The 25308-nt window shown below is 36.9% G+C and overlaps 1 protein-coding gene across 1 annotated transcript in view; it reads right to left on the reverse strand.

Moving 5' to 3' along the window:
- Window positions 1-2623: 2623 nt before the first annotated feature.
- KIF18A (kinesin family member 18A) overlaps window positions 2624-25308 on the reverse strand; it is a 50719-nt gene continuing 28034 nt past the window's right edge. The window contains exons 13-17 of the mRNA XM_034417212.3: window positions 24327-24559; window positions 10684-11158; window positions 9368-9472; window positions 6711-6820; window positions 2624-3591 (exon numbers count right to left, since the gene is read on the reverse strand). Coding sequence (XP_034273103.2) covers window positions 3479-3591; window positions 6711-6820; window positions 9368-9472; window positions 10684-11158; window positions 24327-24559 — 1036 coding nt within the window. The 3' untranslated portion in view covers window positions 2624-3478. The remainder of the gene's footprint in view (window positions 3592-6710; window positions 6821-9367; window positions 9473-10683; window positions 11159-24326; window positions 24560-25308) is intronic.

Consider the following 25308-nt stretch of genomic DNA (forward strand, 5'->3'; position numbering starts at 1 on the left):
CACGATACGTCACATGACGCAATCAAGTTTGATACCCGTGGTTTAACCAGAGATCGGTTGAGGCAGTGTTTCTCAAACTGAGCAATTTTAAGATGTGTGGACTTCAGTTTCCAGGATTCCCTTGCTGACTGGAGAATTCTATGATTTGAAGTTCATACATCTTAGTTGTCAAGATTAAGAAACATAGAATTAGGATAATAATCTGGAAACTAACTCGAAGATATTTTACTTAATGACTTAATGGACAACAGATTGCAGAATTATCGGCTTGTAACTGCTTCTTTGAATACTTGTAAGATCATGCTTGTGATAACATATGACAAGTTAAGTTACTTAACTATGTTATCCGTTATTAGTCTTTTTTATTGCCTTCCATTTTCCAAGATTCAGTCTTCTCCAAAGCTCTTGCTTATGTATTATATATCCATGTATCCACAAAGTAAGAGCTTCATTTTATTTTTTAGTGACTCTTAACTTACAATAACAATAGCACTTGGACTTATATACCATTTCAGTGCTTTACAACCCTAAGCGGTTTATAGTCAGCATATTGCCCCCAACAATCTGGGTCTTCATTTTACCGATCTCGGAAGAGCCCAAAACAATCACAGTCAATGTGTGAAAAAGCCCTGTTTGATACAAATCTGCCTTCATCAATTGAGTCAGATGCTCTTCTGATTATGCAATCATTTACAAATATTTAGTATTAACTAGGAAAGAGGCCCTTTTCTATTGTGACATTCTTCTCTGGAAACCTTCTGAGAAAAGCACACACCAATTTTATTACAAGTTAAGAACATAAAATACTCGTTGCCACTTGACCAGTAGTTGTTCTCACTTATCTTCGCTACCGGTTTGGAACTGTGAGCACACTCACCTTGCTTGCGGCGCTTCTGCGTATGTGCCCATAATAACATTTGAGTGGGTGAGCGGAGCCTCCCTCCGCCACCAGTTCGCCTGAACTGGGGTGAATCAGTAGAAACCCACCACTGCACTTGACATTTCATTATTGCAGTTTTATACTGTTCATGGCCTGTGAATAGGTGAAGTTAGGCGGTTCCTAAATATATTTTATTTTATAGCTCATCGAAGGCATTATGTTCTATATTGTCAAATCTGGAAAGCAGGTTTTTAAACAAAAGCATATTAGAGCAGGGACAAGTTTTCCTGTTCTACAACCCTTGTCTTTACTACTTTGGTCATCTTCCATTTATACGTATTCCCTGCCTGCAATCACTATTCTTCAATCTGTACACGCTTCGGGGGAGATTTTGGAGCTGAAAATTCAGGGTTGTAAGTCACACGAAGAATAGCAACAACAGCAATAGAAGAAAAGCTAGCCAATTTACCCCAATTCCTCTTCTTTCTTTGCAGATGTCTGATGAGAACCTTCTTTCTTTGAAACAGTAGCTGTTGATATTGAAATAAACAATGTCTTATTAAAAACATGTTTCCACACCAGCACATATCTGGAATGTCTTGTAAAGCAAAGTGCTTGTGAATAATCAGTGAAATACATCAATAAAAATATGCAGTCTTCACAAAAATCAATACAACTTGTTATTTCTTTTAAACCTTAATATTAATTTTATCATGCAGAATTATCAGAAACATGTTTGATAGCTGATGCTCTTCCAGCTACTGAGGCTTTTGTGACAACTTAGAAGCATATTTTCCCTCAAAGGTATCAGACTTAATCTATGCTTTGTCTATGGATTTTCCAACGATTATTAAACCATATTTGATGAATTTGGTCAAAATACTCAGTTATGTACATTCTGTGCTATTGCGCTGGACAAGGTTCATAAGGCAATGACTGATGAAATCTGGGACACTGAAAAAGCCAGGGAAGACAACATTTCAGGGCCAGTAGGTACATTTAATATTTTGAAAGCAAGACATAAGTACTCTCTCATAGTTTACCAGCCATGTGAGGAGCCAAATGATAGACATGACCAAGAATATTGAGGGCATCAATTGCTACTCCTGGAAGAAAACCGTGCAGCTATCTTCTTTTCTATGTTACTTACAAAAATAGTTTTAACAAACTAAATCAGTCAATGAAAATTCACATAATTAGTTCAAGTTGTGTAATTGAAACACTTCTCTTTCAATATGAGCTATCCTGAAATAAAATCCGGACTTTCCAATTTAGCATTATTCCCCAAAACACATGGTGCTTAAAAAAACAATCCTAACATGACTGTCATATTTTAAATTATATTTATCTCTATATATACAGTATCTAAATTACATATATCTAAATTACTTGTTATTCAATCCCCCCCACTCTAGTTTTATAATTTCCTTTTATTGTCCTTCCTTTTACTTTCATTCTACCCAACATTTTAAATGTTTATTACTATAATGGCATATTGTTGAACTGTGTATCACAGTGATTAATTGCTAGGGAGACAAAAGCATCTGGATTAAGCTTGGATGCTGCTTCAAGGTGGTCAAGGAGGAAGTTGGCTTTGGCCAAGTTCAGTTAATGGAAATTTAATACTTTTGTCTATTAGAGGGAGAATATAATCCATGGGGATAATTTTAATGTTTATATTGAATAAAGATTAAAAAGACATTGATTTTACGAGCAGAAAAATGTAAAAAGATACAGATACAATTTTGACTGAAAATTTTATTCACAGTAATTAGCCTACAACACACACACACACACACACACACACACACACAAAACACACTAGATATTGTACGAAATCTACTGTAACTATACAGACATATTTTAACATTTCACTTGTTCAGAAAGTTAAGTGAAAAATGTAAAACTAAACATTAGCTAATACCTTCCTTTTAAATAAATACTTCCTGGAATGTATTCCCCAAATAGGCAGAATGTTAAAAAAAATGGAGAACAAAAGACTCATGACTTCTGTAGGCATCGAGCTGTTAATGTTACAATTAAAATAGATATTGGATAGTCTTTTTTTTGGAAAATATATTCAATAAGTCTAGAAGAGTTAGTTAAAAGTACCTAAAGACATGAGAATCAATTGTCACAATCAATTCTGAAGACAACTTATAGTTTTACATACAAGGAGATTTCTCTAACACTTTTGTCCAACGATTTTATCTCTAGACGTTTTGGACTAAAACTCCCATGATCTAAGACAAAATTGAATGTAGGGAATGATAGTCCAGTACATATGGAAACTTTCTAGTTTGGGAAACTTTCATGGTATGGAATGTAAAAGAAAACACATTCTGTAATTTACACAGCATGTTGAGAGAAAATGATACAAAATTCCATTCAGACAACCAAAGATATTGAACAGTATTGCACAAAGCAATCCTTAAGTCTGATGAGGGTTCCAATTACATGATAAACTAGAGGCCAGATGTGGGCATTAAAAGCATTTGCAAATTTAATTTCCAAAGTCACCACATATTTGTTAGTTTCACTCTTTTTGCTAAGAAATCAAAATTGTACAAAGGTTTAGTTTCACTTCAGAATTACTGTTCATGCTTCTTTTGATCGGCCTACTTTTGTGCTTACTAATGCATTTTCCTTCAAATTATTTTTCAGAAGTTTTCTTAGCCCATCATTACGTTTCCAGGTTCTTGTTCTGATTCCTAGGGAACAAAAGAATAAATCATGTTAAAGAGAGGGAAGAAAACAAAACAAAACAAAACAAAACAAAACACCAGAAGCCATATTAATAAAACAAAAACTCAATTTTATTAATTTCCTGAATGTTAAAACATCTTTATATAGCCTGATGCTCTCCAGCTGTGCTGAAGGACAACTAACTGGTTGGCTGGAGATGATGCAATTTTAATTTAATACATATGGAGGGCATTAGATTACTGAAAGCTATAACTTTTAAGCTATAAAATAGGACAAGCACGGCAAACACAAAGTAATAATGGGAAAGAGATGTCCAGAAGAGCTGACAAGTTATTAAATACAAATTGAAAGTTATATACGCATAAAATGCATGCAATAAAATACGCATAAAATGCATGCAATAAAAAAAAATAAAATTCTTATTCAGTGTATTTAAAATGCAAAAAATGTATGAACAGTGTCCAGAGTGATATAAAAAATTACAAATTATGTACAGGTAGTCCTTGGCTTACAACCACAACTGAGCACAAGATTTCTGTTGCAAATCAAGACAGTTGTTAAATGAGTTTCCCTCCACTTTATGGCCTTCCAGGCCAAGTTGTTCAGGGAAATCACTGCAGTTGTTAAGTTAGTAACATGGTTACTAAAGTGAATCTGGCTTCTTCACTGACTTTGCTTTGTCAGGAAGTTGCAAAAGGTGACTGGAGGATTCTGCCACTGTCACAAATACATGACAGTTGCCAAGTGCCCAAATTTTGATTATAGGAATGCTGCAATATATGTAAGGGTAAAAAACAGTCATAAGTCACTTCTTTTTAAGTATCGTTGTAACTCTTTGATCTTCTACACATTGGACCTGAGATGGGTGATGCCTAGAGGATGCCTTTTCAGTTGTACTTCTGTTTATTATATTTCAAAATTTTACTTTATAATTAGGAATCCCACCATTTAGATGAGCTTGTCATCAGTGAAAGCTTTTTAAAACTATTTAAAGAGCCGTGCTGGCGCAGTGGTTAGAATGCAGTACTGCAGGCTACTTTTGCTGACTGCTAATTGCTGCCTGTAATTTGGCAGATCGAATCTCACCAGGCTTAAGGTTGACTCAGCCTTCCATTCTTCTGAGGTGGGTAAAATGAGAACCCCGATTGTTGGGGGCAATATGCTGACATTTGTAAACCGCCTAGAGTGAGCTGCAAAAAGCACTGTGAAGCGGTATATATGTGCTATTGCTATTGAATAAATTGATTCCTGTATCAGTACAGTTGCATAATAATAAAATAAAATTAAAGAAAGATGGAATAAAAATCAAAACAAAAATGGTTTAGATTCTGAATTAAAACATTTTGACAACTGAGCATGCCAAATGTCTCTGGGTAAGGCTCATCTCTATTCAAAAATAGCCTATGCTGCAAAGTTTCATTCATATTATACTCTGCTCATGGTACATTCCAAAAATGGACTTCTTATTTTTTGATGGCTTCCTTTTTCTGTACTTATCCTTTTACACAGAGGTAATGCAAATGAAATATTTTGCTGAAAGGAATGACAAGTGTATTGAATATAAATGATATACAATAACAAAATACAAATAGCAACTTGTGCAGAAGGATTATTTCCTGTGGTACATCATTACTGCCTCTTTCAGAGGAGAGGCACAAATACACATCCCAAAATATTGACGCTTCTTACAATTCAAAGCATGTCTGGTGTGCTGCAACTTCTACATTAATCATTCAATTGCATGACTCTTGAACAATACAATTACAGGGACCGCTACTGGTGTCCTTTGTTATCTAATATTTAGTACAAATAATTAGCAACTTGAAGATAGCATTGTGTGGGGCTCTGATAACGCTTCTGTATTAAGCTTCTTTGAGCTTGGGAAGGATTACATGCAACACTTTTTCAAATGAATTCCACAGGGAGAGCAGTAATTCTGCCTGGAAGAATGGCAGTTAATAGGACCAGATCTCCATTACTTTTATTTATATGTACTCCGCCACCCCCAGATGTGATTAATATTTTTAGAAGTGCAAGGATTCTAAAAGTAACAGAAGAAAGCTAGGAAAGGACTTCATTTTTCTTCACATAATGGCCAACCAGATGCACCTTGGAATTCCACAAGCACACCAGATGTCCCTGTTGCTTCTTAGCAAATGCTATATAGAGACATATATCTACATGATTAGTAGTCATTGATAATTCCTAGGGATTGTGAAATCCCATTTTTAGGTGAATATAAAGGCCAACACTATCTTCTTTTGAAAGGATATCCCATATCTGAATTGTATGTGAAGAAGTAATTCCACCTATCTTTACTATTTATACGTAACTCTTCATATACTGTATGCCTTTAATTTCCCCTTGCATGACATGAACAAATAAGTAAGTTGCAACCATTCCCAATATATATTTGGGCAAAGTTTAACAAAGCTACAATTTTATTTCAACCTCTTTCTTAATGTGTTTGTTGAGATTTCTTCTTCCCTTAAGATCAACTATGTATCCTGTTGAGGCTTTTATTACGGTATCTTAAGGCAGTGTTTCTTAACTTTTTCTTCACCAGGGACCCCCTTTAAATACTTTTTGTGGCCATGGACCACCAAGATTTAAATAAATCAAACAAATGATAAATCTAAAAGTAGTTCAACATACGCTTCTTTTTGTTTTAATATCGGTCTCCTTACTGAGGGCCTTTCAGTGAATAACTTATAGCACTAGTACTTAGACTTATATACCGCTTTACAGCCCCCTCTAAGCAGTTTACAGTGTCAGCATATTGACACTGTAAACCCAACAATTGACCCAACAATTGAGGTCCTCATTTGACCCATCTCAGAAGGATGGAAGGCTGAGTCAACCTTGAGCCTGCCAAATTGCAGGCAGCCGCAGCCGGCAGAACTAGCCTGCAATACTGCATTCTAACCACTGTGCCACTGTGGCTCATGTGTGTGTGTTTTTTTAAGAGACTAAACTATCAAAAAATGTGTGACTACATTATCATAGTAAAGGACTGCAAAAATGATCAACTGAATATGTCAATCTATAATTTTGAGCTTCCTATATAGCTGTATATTGCTTACATTTTGACATAATTATTACACATTATAAATTTTACACTTACCAGAGGTTATAGGTACTCTTAGTGCTTTATTACTTGAGCCAACATCTCGTCTTAGGCGTTTGGCAGTCACCTGATCGTGCTGGTTTGTTAATCCACTGCTGGATGCAGAACTGAAGAATAACATGTTTAAAACCATTTGTTTTTAAGCACAATATTGTTGAGTCAGAATTCTGCTTTGGTTCTTTAGAGTTCCTATAGTTTCTTTGTTGCTGGAACATTCAACAAATCCTGATGAAAGCTATGGGTATGTGAATGTACTCTGGATTATCATAGCACTGCAATACAGTGCTATGATATATTCAAATGGATCGTATACACACATACACTGGGCATGTGGGGAAGATTGCATGCAGGATTGGTTAAACTAGTATTAACAACTTTAGATTGACTAGATTGGGGAAACTGGCTATTCCACAGGATTTTGTCTATGGAGATTCTCAATCACCCAGATCATGATTGTCCCAAAGGTGATTTTTCAAGAGGCAACTGGACTTTCTGTTTTTTTCTTTGAAATCATTTCACTTCTCATCCAAGAAGTTTCTTCAGCTAACTGGATGGTGGGGAATGGAAGGATTTATACAACATAGGAGAACAAACTCATCAGGACAAGATTCAGCAGTCCATCTGCATTTAAAAAACAAAGGACACGCTTTTGAAGACAGCAAAGTCCACATTTTGGACAGAGAACCGCTGGTTTGAAAGAGGGATCAAAGAGGCCATCTATATAAAAACTGAACAGCCCTCTCTCAACAGAGGGGGAGGGATACAACATCCTCTATCTCCAGTCTACACAGTCCTTTCTATAGTTCCAAGAAGGCTCCACATCCATTTGCACTACTCAGGTGACCCTTCAACACAGATAAACCTCCAGATGGCCTCAACAATTCTCTAAAATAATGAAAATGACCAGCTGTCTGCAAGGAGTACAAATCCTTCCATTCCCCACCATCCAGTCAGAGCTGAAGAAGCTTCTTGGATGAGAAGCGAAACGTCTTAAAGAAAAACCAGAAAGTCCAGTTGTCTCTTGAACAAGCACCTTTGGGATTGCGCAGGATTATTTATTTACAGAGTCCATGTATCCATTCACCTACCATTCCTGGGGGAGGAAAGGATTATCTTAAATCCAAGGTTGTCTTTCTTTCAGATAAACATACATATATTTCTCTCCATTTGGGAGAGGATTGAGGGAGGCTTTTAATTTTTTTTCTAAGCATGTCAAACCTATCAGAAGTGTTTCTTTTTGTCTTCATCTAAAAGCCAGCAAGAAACTGTGTATTACAAGTAAACCTTGCTTAACAAATGGCCTGTGTTAGCATCCATCTGAAATTATGATGGTGCTGAAAAAGTAACTACACGACAGGTCCTCATACTTACTAGGGTTGCAATGTCCCTGGGATTGGGATTTGCGTGTTTCCCAATCAAAGGGCTTTTAGGGCCAATGCAACATCTTGTGGGTCATATAATTGCTATTTGCACACCTGACAGCCAGCTTCAAATAAGCAGTCAGTGACAATAAAATTGCAAAACATTGATACATGATGTCTCAACAACAGAGGGTGTCATGCTTAATGACCATGGAAGTGAGGCCATAAACTCATTGTGATCACATGATGTTCTGCTTAAGAACCAGGTTTTTTAGTGATGGAATTGGAAACTGCAGGAAACTGTTTTGAATTCCTGAAAATAAAAAGCCAAATACTGTTGCATTTACTGCAAAGGACAGTTACAGACTATGCTTATTTTGTCTTCTTCTCTTAGAAACAGCAAAATAAGTATAATTTAATTTAATTTAATTTGGGGAAATTTGTTTTCCTTTTCTAAACATTCATTCTAGTAGGCACACAAAAACCTGTGGCCAATCTGGTAAAGCATTAATAACAACAAAAAAACTGTCACAGCAAAATTTTGCAGATAATAAGTTATGGACAAAAACCAAAGCATGCATATGAACACTTTAGAAACTGTTAATTACATCTCTTTGCTACATATGTTTGCCAAGGAATAATTATCACCCATTTCCATACCATTTGCTCCAAAATAAATGTGTACAGGAACGTGGGCTTAGTTGCATTAAATTTTATTCTACACACTAGCCAAATCAATACTAATTAACCTGTCAAAGTTGTTTTAGACAGCACCAATTTATTGGACGTTTTCAAAAATTACTGCAAAACGATGGGTTCAGGTAAAGGCAGGGTGGCACTTCTAACAAAAGACAAGTGCCTTGGAATTCATACAGAAGAGTTCAGTATAAATACTAACTCAATATTAACCATATAAAGCTTGTTGTATATATCTAGAATCCCTGAAGACTTGGAGAAAGGCAGGTTTTTTTTGATGTTAAACAACAGAAACTAAAAACATACTAAGACAGTGTATATTGCACTTCATCCTATTTTTCCCACAAAAGCATGTTCGCCAAGAAACAATGATTGATCCAAAGTTATCCAGTGAAATTTCATTCTCTGGCACAATTTTGGTCATTCTGTAAATTAAGTCTAGTCACTGAATGACCAACACTGTGCCAGAGAAAACTTCCATTGGCTCAGCAATAATCTTTCCAGTCAATCCTAATTTGTGATCCAGTGGAAGATATTAGACACAATAAATACCAATTTCAGTACTAATTTAGCAAATTGACTTGAAACATTACATACCTTAATAACGCCCTTTTTCTTGTAGCAGCAGATGTCATTGCCATGTAAGATGGCTTTGCACACACGGCACCTGGTTGTCTGTTTAACAACGAAGGAAGGCCAAGCCTGAAATTAAGAACAATAATAGTTGTCATCAAAAATCTTATTTTAAAAAACCCTGCATTCAAAGGTCTTTTGTTTTCCAAAATAAAGTAGGACACAGAAATGGAATGTACACTATTGGCTTTAAATTTCAAAACTTTGTTAGTTTTGTTGCTAGCTCTGATAATTTTATTTTTAATCAGAGGATATCACAATATGTTCTCTGGGTAAGCCTTAACTTAACCTAGGGATGCAAAGAATAGACTTTTTCAAACATGGGCCAAGAATTTCTCAGATAACATTGTAAATATGTCTTCCAAAGGCTACAAATGGAGTACAAATGTCTTTGAATCGATGGAATTCATTTGCTACATTCAGGGCAGAAATAAAATTCACTCTATCAAGTTTTGTTTATCTGGATGCTTCCATCACAGATTTGCCTTCTTAGATCTGCCTTTGAAATAGCTACTTTTAACATTAGGGCAACAACAGAAGTGCCCCCCCCCCCAAAAAAAAAGCTTTTACACAATCAGATAAAAATGTGCACATGGTTCATGTTAGAATTTGGTATTGTTGAACAACTGATAAAGTCCAGTCATTACTAATTTGAAATCAGTTGCTTTTGCTGTTGCTCATCTTTCCTGCAGTTAAAGGAAAAGAGCTATGGTGACACAGTGGTTAGAATGCAGTATTACAGGTTAATGCTGCCGACTGCCAGCAGTTCGATCCTGATTAGCTTTCCATCCTTCTAAGGTTGGTAAAATGAGGACCCAGATTGTTTGGGGAAATAAGCAGTTTAAACTGCTGTAAACTGCTTAGAGGAGGCTGTAAAGCACTATGAAGTGGTATTTACGTCTATGGGCTATTGCTAGTTGCATGCTCAATGAAAGGAGCAAGGAATATGCAACCTATTTCATTTACTTTGCTCTCTTTAGGTAGCAGGCAGGATATGCCAAAAGGAAATGCAAGCATGAATAGACTCTACTAAAAACAGTAAAGTAGGACCTGCAGTACTATAAATTTTGAAATTTAGCCTTTTTTTTAATAAGATAGGAGTTTCAGATATTTTAGCTCTCTTACCTGAATGTACTATTCATACATCAAGAATTCTAATTAAGGCAAATCTAGCGTAAAACTAAAGGAAGGAATTTATAGTCGCATGTTAAAAAGAAAAAAGAAAACGGGACTAAGATGGGAAAAAATACATTTTATATTTCATCTTCTACATAAAGTACCTTTGTAAAACACTTGTGCTGTTGGCTGCTTCTGACTTGCTTCTGGCTGCATCAGGAGAGTCCATAGTGTCTGTGTTATTTTTACAAAGCATAGTTGAGTTCCTGTGGCACTCTGGGGTGACATTATATGTAACATCTTTGGTGCTGCTCTGCTTTAATGGCTCCTGAATTTGTGCCATGCGACTCATTTCTTCAAGAGTTGCCGTATGCAGTACTTTTTTAATCACGGTTCCTGTACAGAGAGCCTCCGCCGGCTTCTTGCAGACCTCAGGTGTATATGCAATTGGGCAGAAGGCTTCGCTGAGGGATTCCACCATAGGGTTAGGACATGACTGGCTGGAATCTTGAAGATTTTGAGTTGTCAGAGGAGACGCCATCAGTTTTCGCCTTGCTCTTTTCTGCAGTGGCATTCCATACTCTGCCTCACGTCGAGCAGATGTCTTGACTTTCTCCACCGTAAGATTACGAGGCGTATCTAAGTTCAGGACAAGCAAAATCGCTGAAATATTTCCCTAGATATTCCCAATTAAAACTTAATAGCTGCTGAGCAGTAAAAGCAGATGTGATAGAACACTCCCTCTTGTTTGAACCTATAACAGATATGCATTGATTGCTTAGCAAATACAGGTAATCCCCAATTTACATGCATTTAGCGACCATTCAGAGTTATGATAGTGCTGACAGCAGACACAAAGGAACAGTTGTAAACCTATTCAAAGAGAAATCTAACCTAGAACTAAGGAGAAATGTCCTGACAGAGAGAACAATTTATCCGTGGAACGGTTTTCCTCTAGAAGTTGTGGGTGCTCCATCATTGGAGGCTTTAAAAAGAGATTGGACAGCCATTTGTCTGGAATGGTGTAGGACAGTGATGGCAAACCTTTTAGAGACCGAGTGCCCAAACTACAACCCAAAACCCACTTCTTTATTGCCACCAGTAGCCTCTCACCGACCAGTACGCTCTCATAGAGAGGGGCTCCTCAGGGTGCCGTCGACCAAACAGTGTCGACTGGCGGCCCCCAGGGGGAGAGCCTTCTCTGTGGGGGCACCTGCCATCTGGAATGAGCTCCCCTGGAGATACGGAGGATCCCAGATTTACGCACTTTCCGCCACGCCCTCAAAACATTTTTATTCCAGCAGGCTGGACTGGCTTGACTCTCCCTTTTAATTTGCTTTTAAGTTTTATACAAATTGGGTGTTTTTAAATTCGTTTTTTGGGCCAAAATTATTTAATGTACTTTTAATTGGTTTTAACTTTTGTATGATGTATTTTTATCTTGTGGCTGTTCACCGCCCTGAGTCCTTCGGGAGTAGGGCGGTATATAAATTGAATAAAAAAATAATAATAAAAAAAAGGTACCAACACGGCAATTTAACCTGAATGCTGAGGTTTTACTACCTAAAATAATGATAAAGAAGGCGGAGTTCAACTAATTGTTCTATGAAAAACGCGATAATGCACTTTTATGCCCCTTCATTTCCCCCCCTGCTTTTGAAATATTACGTTTAGCAACATTGAAAAAGAAAAACTTTTGTAATATCATTTCTCTTTCCCTCCCTTTTTCTCTCCCTCTCTCTTTTCCTCCCACCTCTCTCTCTCTGCCTGTTTCTCTTTTTCTCTCCCCCTCTCTCTATTTCTTTCTGTCTCTTTCCCTCCCTCTCTCTGTTTTTCTCTCTCTTTCCCTCTACCCTCTCTCTCTGCCTCCGTTTCTCTCTCCCCCCCCCCCCGGGGAGAGAGCAGGCAGCTCTGCAGGAAAAGCAACTGACCAGATGTCAGCTGTTTTTTGCTAAGCCAACGCAGGGCCCATTGTGGCTCCCCGTCGTAATGGGATTCAGAAGAAAACCCCATCGCCCCCATTGTGAAGTACATGAGTGAAAAAGTTAACTCAATCAATTCCAACTTCGCAAGATCTTTTCTTTCGTGAAAAGTTGGAATTGAGTGAGTGAATTTTCTTTTAGTCTCACAAACTTTTGTTTCCCTGCAAACATTGGCGGGAAACGTGACAGAGAAATGCAATGGAGCTGGGCTGGGGCAATGGCGCTCGTGCCCAGAGAGGGCTCTGCATGCCACCTCTGGCACATGTGCCACAGTTTCGCCACCACGGGTGTGGGATATCCTGCTTGAACAGAGGCTTGGAAAACAACACCTCCAAGGACCCTTCCAACTCTGTTATACTGCATCTTTCTTTATCCGGAATTTGAGTCTGAAAAAGAATTTGCCTAATATTGAGAGGAATCAGTGCAGATTTAAGAAACTCATCCTCTTCCCCCCCATAATTCAATATTTTCCCAAAATATCCTTGCCATTACAAAAAAAGGCAGAATAGTAGAACTGGCCTTGGGTGTAGTTATTTCATATAGGATTTCAATAATTGCTTAACATTCTTCACCGATATTTTATAAGGAAAACAAGTAAAAGTTATTAACATAACTAAGTGAAGTTTAGAATCTCAGTAAATACTATAATTGTTATCATTAAAATACATAACAATTTAAATGTTATTTTAATTTACCTAGACCATATTTCACAATGATAATTCTCCAGCCACTGTAGCATTTATTTGAGGCAAATTGTTTATGTCCACACCTTTTTAAATGCCGACTTTCTATTAATTCTCTTGGGAGATTCTATATATTCTAATACTTGCTCATGCACAACCCACACATTCTTTACGTGCAGTCATTTCACTTTTTCTCATTTCTTTTACTTTACTCTTCATCCATATCTAGTTTTTTTTCTAAGACATGCTTTTGATCTCTTCTGTGTTCAGAAATTCTCATTGTATTCCACACTAATTCTCTCATTCTTTCAACTTAAGCAATCAAAACAAGCATACTTTTAAACTATTTTTTAATCTTTAAACCACCAATTTCAAAACAATTTTTTTTCAAAGCTCATCATTCATTATTGTGATTCATGTTTAAGTCTCTGAATGGCCCGGTCATTTTTTCTGCACTGTTATCTCATTATCACCTATCTATTCATCTCACCTAGCAGAATCATTTCCCCCCAGACTTAATCATTTATTCATTTCCTAAAACAAATTTCGGCTGTTATCAATATTCTCTTGAATTTAACATGGAACTATCACCTATTCCTCACTTTAATACATGCCAACAACAACATAGATATTCTAGTAAAAGTCTTTTTTCCCCATGTGGATATATTTTAGATGTTTCATTCATAGTTAATTCTGCATGTATATTCCTTAACTCTATACAATAATATTGTCATCGTCATACAGATCTTTCTCCTATTACTTTAATAGACACGAAGTATTTCTTGTTTGGTTGGTCCATCCATTCATCTTTTTTCTATAGTACTAATTATGATGTTCCATATGATGGTTACTAAATGAGACCAAAATATTGATTTCTGCCACCTATCATGACATCAGACAATCAATTCTTTTACTAAAATAGAGAGGGCATAGGGTGAGTGGCATGGGAGCCTACAAATGGAGCTCTCACCTCACAATCAGGAAGCTGTGAGTTCAATCTGAAGTAGCAGTAGGTATTTCTCTCTCTGGGCACAAAGAGAAAATATTTGCTGCTAGCCCTGCGTAGGCATCAGGAAGGGCATCTGGCCAGTAAACTCTCAGCTCCATTCATCTGCCCTGACTCCTAATTGGTTTCACTGCTAGGATATTTCTCCTTCGATCTAGGTTGGATTTCTCTTTCATAAATTTACAATTATTAATTCTTGTCCTACCTTCAGGTACTTTGGAGAAGAGGTCAGCCCCTTCTTTCTGTGGCAGCCCTTCAAATATTGGAAGACTGCTATGAAGTCACCCTAGTCCTTCTCTTAGTTAGACTGGACATACCCAGTTCTTACAACTGTTCATCATGTTGGATCCCCCAATTCCCTCATAATCTTTGTTGTTCTTCTCCTTCTAGAGTCTCAACATCTTTTTTTATACCATGGTGAGCAAAACTGGATGCAGGTTTCCAGGTAAGATCAAGTGCAAATATGAAACAATACTAGCATTTCATGCAATCTTGGTACAATCCCTCTGCTGATGCAGCCTAGGACTGCATTTGCCTTTTTGGTAGATGTAACACATTGCAGACTCATATTTAAAGTGATTCCTAGACATACTAGGATTCCTAGATTCCTCTCAGTTACTGTTGTTGAACCACGTATCATCTATTCTATACCTGTGCAGTTGGTTTTTCTTGCCTAAGTGTAAAATATTACTTTCCTCACCACTGCTTTGCATTTTGTTGGTTAAGCCCCAGTGCTCAAGTCTGTCAAGATCATTCTAGATCTTGAGTCTATCTCCTAAAGTTCCCCTCAGCTTGTTGTCATTTGTGAATTTGATGTGTTCCCCTTCTATCTCTTCATCTACATCATTTATGGAGATGTTGAAGAGTATTGGGCTTAAGATATAACCTTGGGGTACCCTAGCTATGTTGGGAAAAGTTGTATTAACAAATGTGCAAAACAAATGACAAAGATAAGCTTTAAGTTGATTTGCACATTCATAGTCCTTAACTCACAATTTCAATTCACTTATGGCTTCCTTGCTGTCTTTGAGCAAGTTACTTCAAGGCTTCTTTCATACCTTCAGCATGGGGGAAAATGTAGGCTTATTTTAGAAGGGATTTATATCTGTAATTGAGATAAAGTGGCCAAGCATATTTGCTTGTTTAAATAAGCACAACCAACACAAGCTATGAAAAAGGGTAACATTACCATACATCAAAACCATATCAGAAACAACAGATAGATTATTACAACCACACAGCATTATGGTGGTAAAGAAACCAACTAAAGCTCCCCAAACCCTATTAAGTAAACTAAAAGGCCCTGTAGCCCAAGAAGAAAAAACAAGAATCATCTACAACGTACAGTGTAAAATGTATAACAACTACTATATAGGACAGACAGAAAACTAGCAGAACATATCCATCAACACCATGTAGCAGACAGAAGACACAATGAAACTCCTTAATATCACAACACATGGACATACTCAATCATAGTTTCAATTAGGAAACTAGAAGCATGCCAGACCAATCCAAAGTAGGCTGGAACTAGGGAGTTCCTGGAAGCTTGGCGTTTGGATAAATCAGTCATCAATGGGCACACAGAAACAAACTATATTTACATGCCATTCAGACAACAAAAAAGCTATGAACAAAACAAAAAAGACCAAAAACACATTCCCTCCAACAAATAGACAACAGCTAGATAAAAGGATTAACACCAAACAATCAAGGAGAAAATAAGAAAGCTACACCCTCACTAACACTGCAAGGGAACAATACTGTATATAAACAGGGATAAAACACAGTCACTAGAACTGATAATGCTATTTAATTGGCTATGAAACATCTGCAAGCAAAGAACCAAGCTCAGTACCAAGGACTCTACAAAACACTGTATTCTGTTTTTTATTTATTTAATCTATTTATTCGATTTCTATAGCGACCCCATTTCAAGCAAGTGACTCTGGGCAGCAAGCAATCATAAAACAATTAAAAATAGTTACAACACAGTACAAAATTAAATATATATGGCAGCCAAGAAATAAAAAAGCCATACTAGATGTAAATATAGCCAGTAAATTAGGCTCTTCAACACTCCCAGGCTCAGGTACAAAGCTAAGTCTTCAGGGCCTTACTAAAGGCCAACAGGGTAGGGATCATCCTCAACTCTGAAGAGAGAATGTTCCAGAGGACAGGGGCTTTAGAAGAGAGGCATGTCTCCTAATCCCTGCCAGGTAACGTTCCTTGGCTGACGGGACCCATAACCTGCCCAACCTGCCAGTGTTCTTTTTCTTATCTACCACCATGTTTTCCCCAAAATAAGATCCTGTCTTATATTTTTTTGAACCCCGAAATAAGTGCTAGGCCTTATTTTCGGGGAGGTCTTATTATTTTGGGACGCGTGGAGCAAGACGGGGCTCCTCTTGCCATCTTACCTGATTTCTAGCTCTGTCTCCCTAACCCTAACCAGAGGAAATGGCAGGACCCGGCTGCGCATGTGGTTAAATATTTTTGGATAGGGCTTATTTTCGAGGGTGGGTGGGTTATTTTAGCGCATGTGCTCAAAAGCCCGATTGGGCTTATTATCAGGGGATGTCTTATTTTAGAGGAAACATGGTAGGTAATGCATAGCCTTCTTAAAATATTTTTCAAAAATTATACTGCTTAAATAAATGCACTTTGCACAGCCAGATAAGCCATTGAAATATATGGACAGAATACAGTTACATGTACAAAATCTGAAATGTTGAGTTTAACATAAATAACAAGACACCCCATTGTAGAGGAGACAGAATAGTTAAAAAAAAAAGAATAAAATTGTGGCAACTAAGTCTAAGAGAAACAACTCTAACTTTACACATGATCTACAATGAATATGCAGTAGTCAGTGCTTCAGAGAAATTCAATAAATTTTCTAGTAATTAAGATAATACACTTGGTTTTAGTTTTAAGGCCAAGAAGCAACAATGTCTTAAATTTTGACAACCAGCAGGGTATTAAGCAGGGCATTGCCCTTACAGCAAGGTGGGAATATCTGGGTTCTGTATAGCAGTTTGGATGAACCCAATGGTCATTATGACTGTGCAACAGCACTCTGGCTACTTTCCTCATCTATAAAAAGTTCAATTTACTGGAGGTACCACTATCCCTCACCCCAAGTTAATAATTCAGATTAATGTATATCCAGAAACAGTGGAACTATTTCCCAGTTTATAAACTACTAATCAGCAAAATCTGCCTTCTATTCACTTCCTGAAATCTATATTAAAAAAAAAAACCCTAGAATTAAAAAAAAGCAATCCTCTGTCTTGAATAGATGCTTTTCTGATGGTCAAGGAAGATGTTTGCCCGTGTAATTCAATTAAATCTGTCAAAGAGCTATCTTTCAATATTTGAGAGATTTTAAAATATTAATTTATGGCGTGTCATAAATGGGTGTTTCAGGAAGAAGTGGTGGTTGGCAGCTCATTGGGCTGTGTTTACGCATTATAACAATGAAGGCTCTACTTTCATTAAAAAAATAAGTTTGTTTACTGTAAGGCATGGGCATTCTGCAAAATGCCCTAAGAGCAACTGGGAAGGAAATCTGTGAGAAAGAAAAACATTTTGGTGAGTGCCAAGTTTTAGAAGCTTTGCCAACACAAAGTACGGAAACCATTTTAAAATTAACAGTAAATGTAAGTGTTCAAACTATAAACCAGATAAGCAGAGAAGCAGAAAATATTGCCAACAATGTGCTGAACCTCATTGCAATGAGCCATATTTCAAACAGTACTAAAATACATTAATAAAAAACAGATTGCAAGGGTTTGCTGTAGCACAAATGGAAACTAGTAAGAAAAAGAAAATCCCAGAACTTTAAAAATGGCTACTTGGTATCATATAAATCAAATCCACAGCAAATCCACAAAATGGAATATCCTAAATTATCCTGCAATCAAATCTGGTCAAAATATTGGCGATAGAGCAACTTGTCCCCATAATTAAGCAGCCTTTTGGAATTGACTTTGTGTATTATAATTGAATTGAATAACAAGAAGAAAACATGCCTTAAGAACACCTGTTCTTCATTGACAGTGGAATATTAGATACGGTTATCTAGAAGTATATTCTACTAGGCTCTATAGCTTGCTGAATGAGGTTGGATTTGTAGTCTCTTATTTAGCTGAACCCAGCAGGATAAAAAACAAATGGGAAAATAAAAGAAACTAAGTAATCAAAGACAGATGTCAGAGTGTTCTATTAATTGGGTATAAAATTTCAGACTGAAATAAATCCTTTATATACATCTGATCAGAAAATATTGAACAGTTTTCATTTTTATTTAATAGTCATCTTTCCTAAAGTGAAGACAGGGGAAAATCTTTTTCTTTATGCCAGAAAGTATTTCATATTTAATGGGTCTGTGCAAAAAGTTCCATGTGGACTGATGTTGTGGTAAAAATAAACTGTGCACAAACCTTTGTCGCTACGCATTAAGGATCAGTTTGAATCATTAAACTGAATTGTTAAACTTGACCAATATGAGCCTGAGTTATTTAGCTGAAGAAGGCACATTTGAGGAGATACAGATACAGCCTAAGTCAGCTGATCCAGAATGCCAGCTAATATCAAGCTGGGCAACACATTGCAAATTAAAAACATCAAAGGGTGTCGAGCCACCTACTTGAAAGGAAAAACAAATATACATTTGTTTTCTTGCTTCCTACTTCACATCATACTATACCAAGAGACAGTGGTGAAATCCTCCGTGGGTTGCCACTGGTTCGCTGCACACGCATGCACTGGTTTGCTAGAAAGCAGGATTTCCTGCTTTCTAGCGAATATAAATTGCATGGCACAGCTGATTGTTGGAAATACTGGTTTGGACGAATTGGTAGCTTTTTTTATACTACTGGTTCGCCCAAACTGGTGCGAACCGGTAGCATTTCACCCCTGCCAAGAGAGCCAGAAGAAAGTGCCATTTGTTGTACCAACCTTATCATTTAAAGATAAGGATGATGATATTTTTAAAAAATAAAAAAAAAATACTAATTTGCTTTCCTTTACGCCCAAAAAAGCAAACAGTTCTGTTCAAATTATGCTGCAGTTTTTTTTAAATTCTTTCTTAGTAACGCATATATATAATATAAATAATCATACAGTATATTATTTCAGAAAACAGGTGTGGTTTAACATGCACAAGATATAGTTTCAGGCTGGCATGCAGAATTAATCTGAACACAAAGTATTCCAATTAATACACACACAGTCGTAAAAAAAAGTTTTAGATACACTTAAGTCATGTCATATTAGGACTCCAGAAATCTCTATTGATAAGGAACTAATGCAAGAGTAAGCATGACATCAACTAACGGGGAAAGTGTGAAAATAATATTTAAAAATATGACTCATATACCATAAGCGTAGTATTTATGTCAAAGAGAAAGATGAACGAGACTTCTGATTGGATTTAGGACAAAATAACCGTATAGATTGTTTTTAAGGGGGAAAAAAAAAGAATTAAGAACTTACGTTAACACATGCCTGACAAGTTATTTTTAGAATCTGTGCTAAATCAAGCCTGCTATGTGACCTGGACATATTAGAATAAAGTCTATGGAGATTCTCAGGCATCTAGGTCATGCTTGTCCCAAAGGTGCTTTTAAAGAGGCACGTCAACTCTTGAAACGACCTTAGCTGAAGCCATACTTTACTTTGTTTCATTTCTAAGTTGCCATGCATATGGGGAGGGTGAGGGTGATGTGAGGAACGTAGAGTGTTTTCGTCTACAGTGCCAGACATAACAGCAATACGGCTCATGAGAACCAAGGTCAGCTGAATGTGCCCCTAGCAATGGCAGGGGGGAGTGATGAGAAGTTCTTGTTGGTTAACGAGAACTGTGACACAAGGGGGGTGGACAATATCTATTCTTTAATTATATCAAAGCGCAGGAATTATTCAGAGTTGGTTTCACATTTGAACGTGCCAATATGATGCACCCACAGCCACAGCCTCAGAGTCTTGAATTGATTGGGAGCATTACTCGGAACCATGACAAGGCAACTGAGGGGGAGGGATATGACATCATCTATCTCCAGTCTACAACACAGTCCTTTCAACAGTTCCAAGAAGGCTCCACATCCATTTGAACTACTCAGGTAACACTGATGACACAGATAAACCTCCAGGTAGCTTCAATGACTCTCTAAAAGAATGCAAATTACCAGCTGTCTGCAAGGAATATAAATTCTTCCATTCCCAACCATCCAGTCAGAGCTGGAGAAGTGAAACATCTTCAAAGAAAAACAAGAAAGTCCAGTTGCCTCTTGAAAAAGCACCTTTGGGACGATTAGAATAAAATATTAGTATAGACATTTTGGTGAAGATGATTGACCCAATTAATTTACTAATCATACATTCTGATTCTCTTAACAGTGTTGACTCATGGAATTTTGAGGTGCAAATATTTCCCAATGGAGAGGACCAGGAGACAGTGTCCAATGTAATATTTTAAAAGCATCAAATGCAACATGAAGAAGTGAGAAAACAGCTTGCATTGAAAAGAATGGCAGGTTCCTACTATTTCATTATTATTAAAAATGAAGGCAGAAAGTGAAATGGAAGGATTTTTCTGGGCATGTGATGAATCATACAAGCAAGAGTGAGCAACAGATGATCCCATGTTCTAAGTCAGGATTTTGCTTTTCACCAGAATTCACAGCAATTAGCTCCCTTCAGTAAAATAATTGGCTTTGTTCCTGATTATAAAGGAAGCAATGAACACTTTACTTTGACTTTAAGACTGGATTTATCCCTCTACTAATGCACAGTAAGGATGAAAAGAAATGGAATACCTGAAACCATGCCAAGAACCTTCATCCTGACAGAAATACTAGCAAGTAAACGCCTGGTTGGAAGTGGAGTTCTTGTGTACAGCTTACACACACAGAGGACATGGATCACATTATCAGTCTGAACTGGACACGTGAGCCTTAAATGCCAGATCCTTTTAAAGCTTGTGATCTGCTTGACTTGAATACTAATTTATGCCACACTCAGTAAAATCCTCTGCTAAAATAATAATTTACTTGGTATTATTTCTTTTCTTTTCTTTCTAAACCATTATTTCATTAAGTCTTAGCAGTGATTCTCCTGTTATTTTCTACCTTCTGAAAATAAACTTCTAGGGTGTCTGTTTTCATAGACTGCAAATTTACAAGCCTTTTCCAGCACTAGTCCTCAAGTCACCATCATTTAGTTAACATGGATATTATCAAAAGAACCAGAGGAACCATGGTGGACCAGTGGTTAGAATGCAGTATTACAGGCTAACTCTGCCCACACCCTGGAGTTCGATCCTGACAGAGTTCAAAGTTGACTCAGCCTTCCATCCTTCTGAGGTTGATAAAATGAGGACCAGGATTATTGGGGGCAATATGTTGACATTTGTAAATAGCTGAGAGAATGTTGTAAAGCAGTATGGAGCAGTATGCAAGTCTAAATACTATCACTATTATCATCAAACTATATTTAGGAGCAAGCTACACTCATATCTTTCCTCTTTTAATCCGAATATTATATGATCAAACTGATATTTTATTTATTTAAAAGAATCATATGGCTACCCATATCTTACAAAACTCTGGATGGCTCACATAAATAATAAAACCACAAACAATAAGCCAGAAAACCAGTCGCCTGACTTCTCATTTCCATACACCAAGTCTATACATTCTGGGGCTCCAACCTTACTCTATCAGTGCCAGGGGGAAAAGCAAGTCTGTTTTCTGGAAAGCTAAAAGTGTGGGCCTGCCAGACTCCAAGGGGGAGGGTATTCCACAGGATACGGTCTGCTACAGAAAAGACACACTTTCTAGGCCCGACTAGATGGTAACATTTAACGAAAGGAATCTGGAGTAGGCTTACACAATCTGGTGGAATGGTCAGATATCATCAGGGAGAGGCAGTCCTACAAATAATCTGGCCCTGTGCCAGGTAATAACCAGCATCTTGAATCTCAATGAGAAATGACCAAGATGTGACCAATCCAGAAATGGTACCATTTATTTATTTCCGACCCATCTCAGCTCAGAGCAACTCTGGACAGCATATAATATTAAAAAGGATAAAACCATAATAATCAGAATACAAAACTGTAGTTAAAACAATACAAAATTGTAATTAAAAGATGGCAGGGGAGGAAGCAAGACACATAGGCGGAGTGGGGATCTGAATCAACTATTAGTCCAATAAGCACTTCCAGCATGATATTCCCCCATTAGGCCCCAGGCCAACAGACAAAGCCAGATCTTCAGGCTCTTGCAGAAGGTTAGGAGGGACGGAACCAATCTGACCTCAAGGGGGGCAAGAAGTTCCAAAGATCCCGGCGGCCATGACAGAGAAGGCTCTTCTCTTGGACCTTGCCAACGGGAATTCCTTGACTGACAAGATCTGCAGCATGCCACCTCTGCTGACATGGGTGGGGTAGGCCTGTCCCCTAGGGATGAGACGGTTCTTCGAATAACCTGAACCTATGCCATGCAGGGCTATATAAGTAATAACCAATACCTATTGGTTGTTGGAATTGCATTTGGAAGCAGACCACTAGTCAGTGCAAAAGACTCTCACCACCAATGCACTCTGTACCAGTTGAAGCTTCTGAATGCTCTTCAAGGGAAGCTCCATGTAGAGCACATTGCAGTAGTCCATGTTGAGCACACTGAATGAGTGCAGGGAATTCCTGATCCAGTAGCCAATGTTCTCTACTTTGCATCCGATGTTTTAAATGAATTAAAAGTCTGGTGCCCAAAAATGGAAATATTTCTGTTACTTTGACAATTAAATAATGCTGCATGTGAAATACGGATTTAAAAGTAAAAAATAATGATCACTGTGTAACAGGTGGTGATTTTTTTTAAGCCTCTGTGCACAAAGCCTATTTCCTGTTCAACATCTTGAAAAGATTATAAACTATAAAAAAACAAAACAAAAACCCAACACCAAAAAGCTACAACGAGGATCTGCATTAATCTCCACCCAAACATTTTCTTATTAAAGATATAAGCCGGGTTTTCGCAGCCACCAAATGTTGACCATCTCAAGAATGTATTTTTTGAAAAAAACAGTTTTTGTTAATTCATGCCATTTTAAGTGTTGAGAAAAGAAACAGAATACCACAAGGTTTGGAAAAGAGCCTCTTTTAGCTTGGTCCAAAATCATCAATGATCAGGTACAATTGGGGGTCAAATTCAAAACAGTATAGGAATTCAAAACTTGTTTTCCCCAATTGATTAGTAACCTCATAAATGAAAATAACATTTTAAGAGAATACCCTGAAATTTCCATTAGATTACCGAATTGGAAATAACCATTCTGATATTTTTAGCAGTGTGGGCATACTGCCACATAACTGTATTTTCAGGTAAAGGATAAACTCAATATCCATCCTGCAAATTATTCTTGGACAAATGATGAACCATTGGTCAGAGACTAGAGTAGACGAGTCATGAAGACCTCAGAAAAGTTATTTGGATGCTGTGATGTGCCTATGCATATAAAGATCAGAGTAGTCGTAGCAATAGTAGCCACCTAGAGTCATTTCATTATGAGATGGGCAGCAAATAAATTTAATAAATAAATTTTATTACTAGAAATAGTATAGTATAGTATTACTATATAGTATTACTAGAAATTTACTAGTATTACTAATTTATAGTATTAATTATATATATAGTACTAATTTATAGTATATAGTACTAATTTACTAATTTATATAGTACTAATTTACTAGTATTACTAGAAATTTACTATTTATTAAAAAATTACTAGTAATATTACTATTACTAGAAATAGCAGTACTAGAAATAGTATTCTCCATGACACTGATGTAGCTGAACGGTGATGTCTAACTTAATTATCCAATTATCACACTACTGCTTCTGCTGGCTTCGGCCAATGTGAAAACATTGGGAAAGATTCATTTTGTGAAAGATTCTAGAGAGGTTGGAAACCTATTTTCTCTCCCTTGCATTTAATTGATTACACCACAGTAAATTCTAGGAAAATACCCATTAGGTTATGTTAGGCTTTACTGTAAATCTACCTTTTGAGATAAGGTCATTTTCTGTGAATATAAGTCAACATTTTATATACAAAATATAGCTACTTACTACAGGGAGTATTCCGATAGCTCACAAGCTGTGGAAATGACATGACAGCAGACATCATGGGCTGATCAACTGATTCTTCTTCAACAATCTGATCAGCCCAAATTACAGCTTTCTCTCTGCGAATGAGCTGTTTTAACTCTCTGAAATCGTCCTCAATGACACCATTGGCTAACTTCATCCCTTTTAAAGCAATATACTGTTTTATTAAAATTGGAAGCGAAAAATTCAGGATTCTGTAACAAGAAGAAGAAAATTGTAAATATCTTGAAAACATCTTAGGTGACAGCACATTAATTTTATTTAATAATAATAAAAACATGCACACATACAATTAAAATGAAATACAAATATTCAGGAGGAAAAGATACAAATGATGTCAAGTGTTAGGTAATTTGATGAGATCTCCTTCCTTCCTCTTCCTCCCTCCCTCCTTGGCAGCTGCCTAAATCAATAGTAATTATTTTCCAGCAAAAATTCTCATAGAGTTCTCTTTAGCAAGATTTATTGAGTTGGATGGAATGAGGTTACAAAAATGTCAGCAGCCAAACTGTTTTCAATTTAGAACCAATAGACTGCTGTGTACATTAGTGTAGTTGTTTTCTGTTACTCTAACAGCTCTTTGATGAAGTGGCAAGGAGGTTGGCTTCTTCACTAACTGTTTGCAGCTGGTCACTTGCACATTGTCTCTTGAATCGCTATCAATTTCAGAATCAACTCTTATACAATGTTTCATAGGTTAATCACCTGCAGCTGCTTCTTGTTCATGGGACATATCTTTCTGTGGGACTCTCTCGTTGGCCAGAATATATGTTCTTTGATCATCCTATCTAAGAAAAAACTTTGGAGCCAAACAAAATCAGGTTTAAGCTATTGCACGGGTCACCTGCAAAACCCATTTTATTTTTTTTCTGAAGTAATTCCAGGAAAGGGCTAAAGTTATGCCTTCTTTGGAATTAGTTCCAGAATTGTTAAAAGAAATAGA

Source organism: Pantherophis guttatus, chromosome 1 (genome assembly GCF_059756535.1).
Source record: "Pantherophis guttatus breed Tessera chromosome 1, ASM5975653v1, whole genome shotgun sequence".
Taxonomy (NCBI): Eukaryota; Metazoa; Chordata; class Lepidosauria; order Squamata; family Colubridae; genus Pantherophis; species Pantherophis guttatus.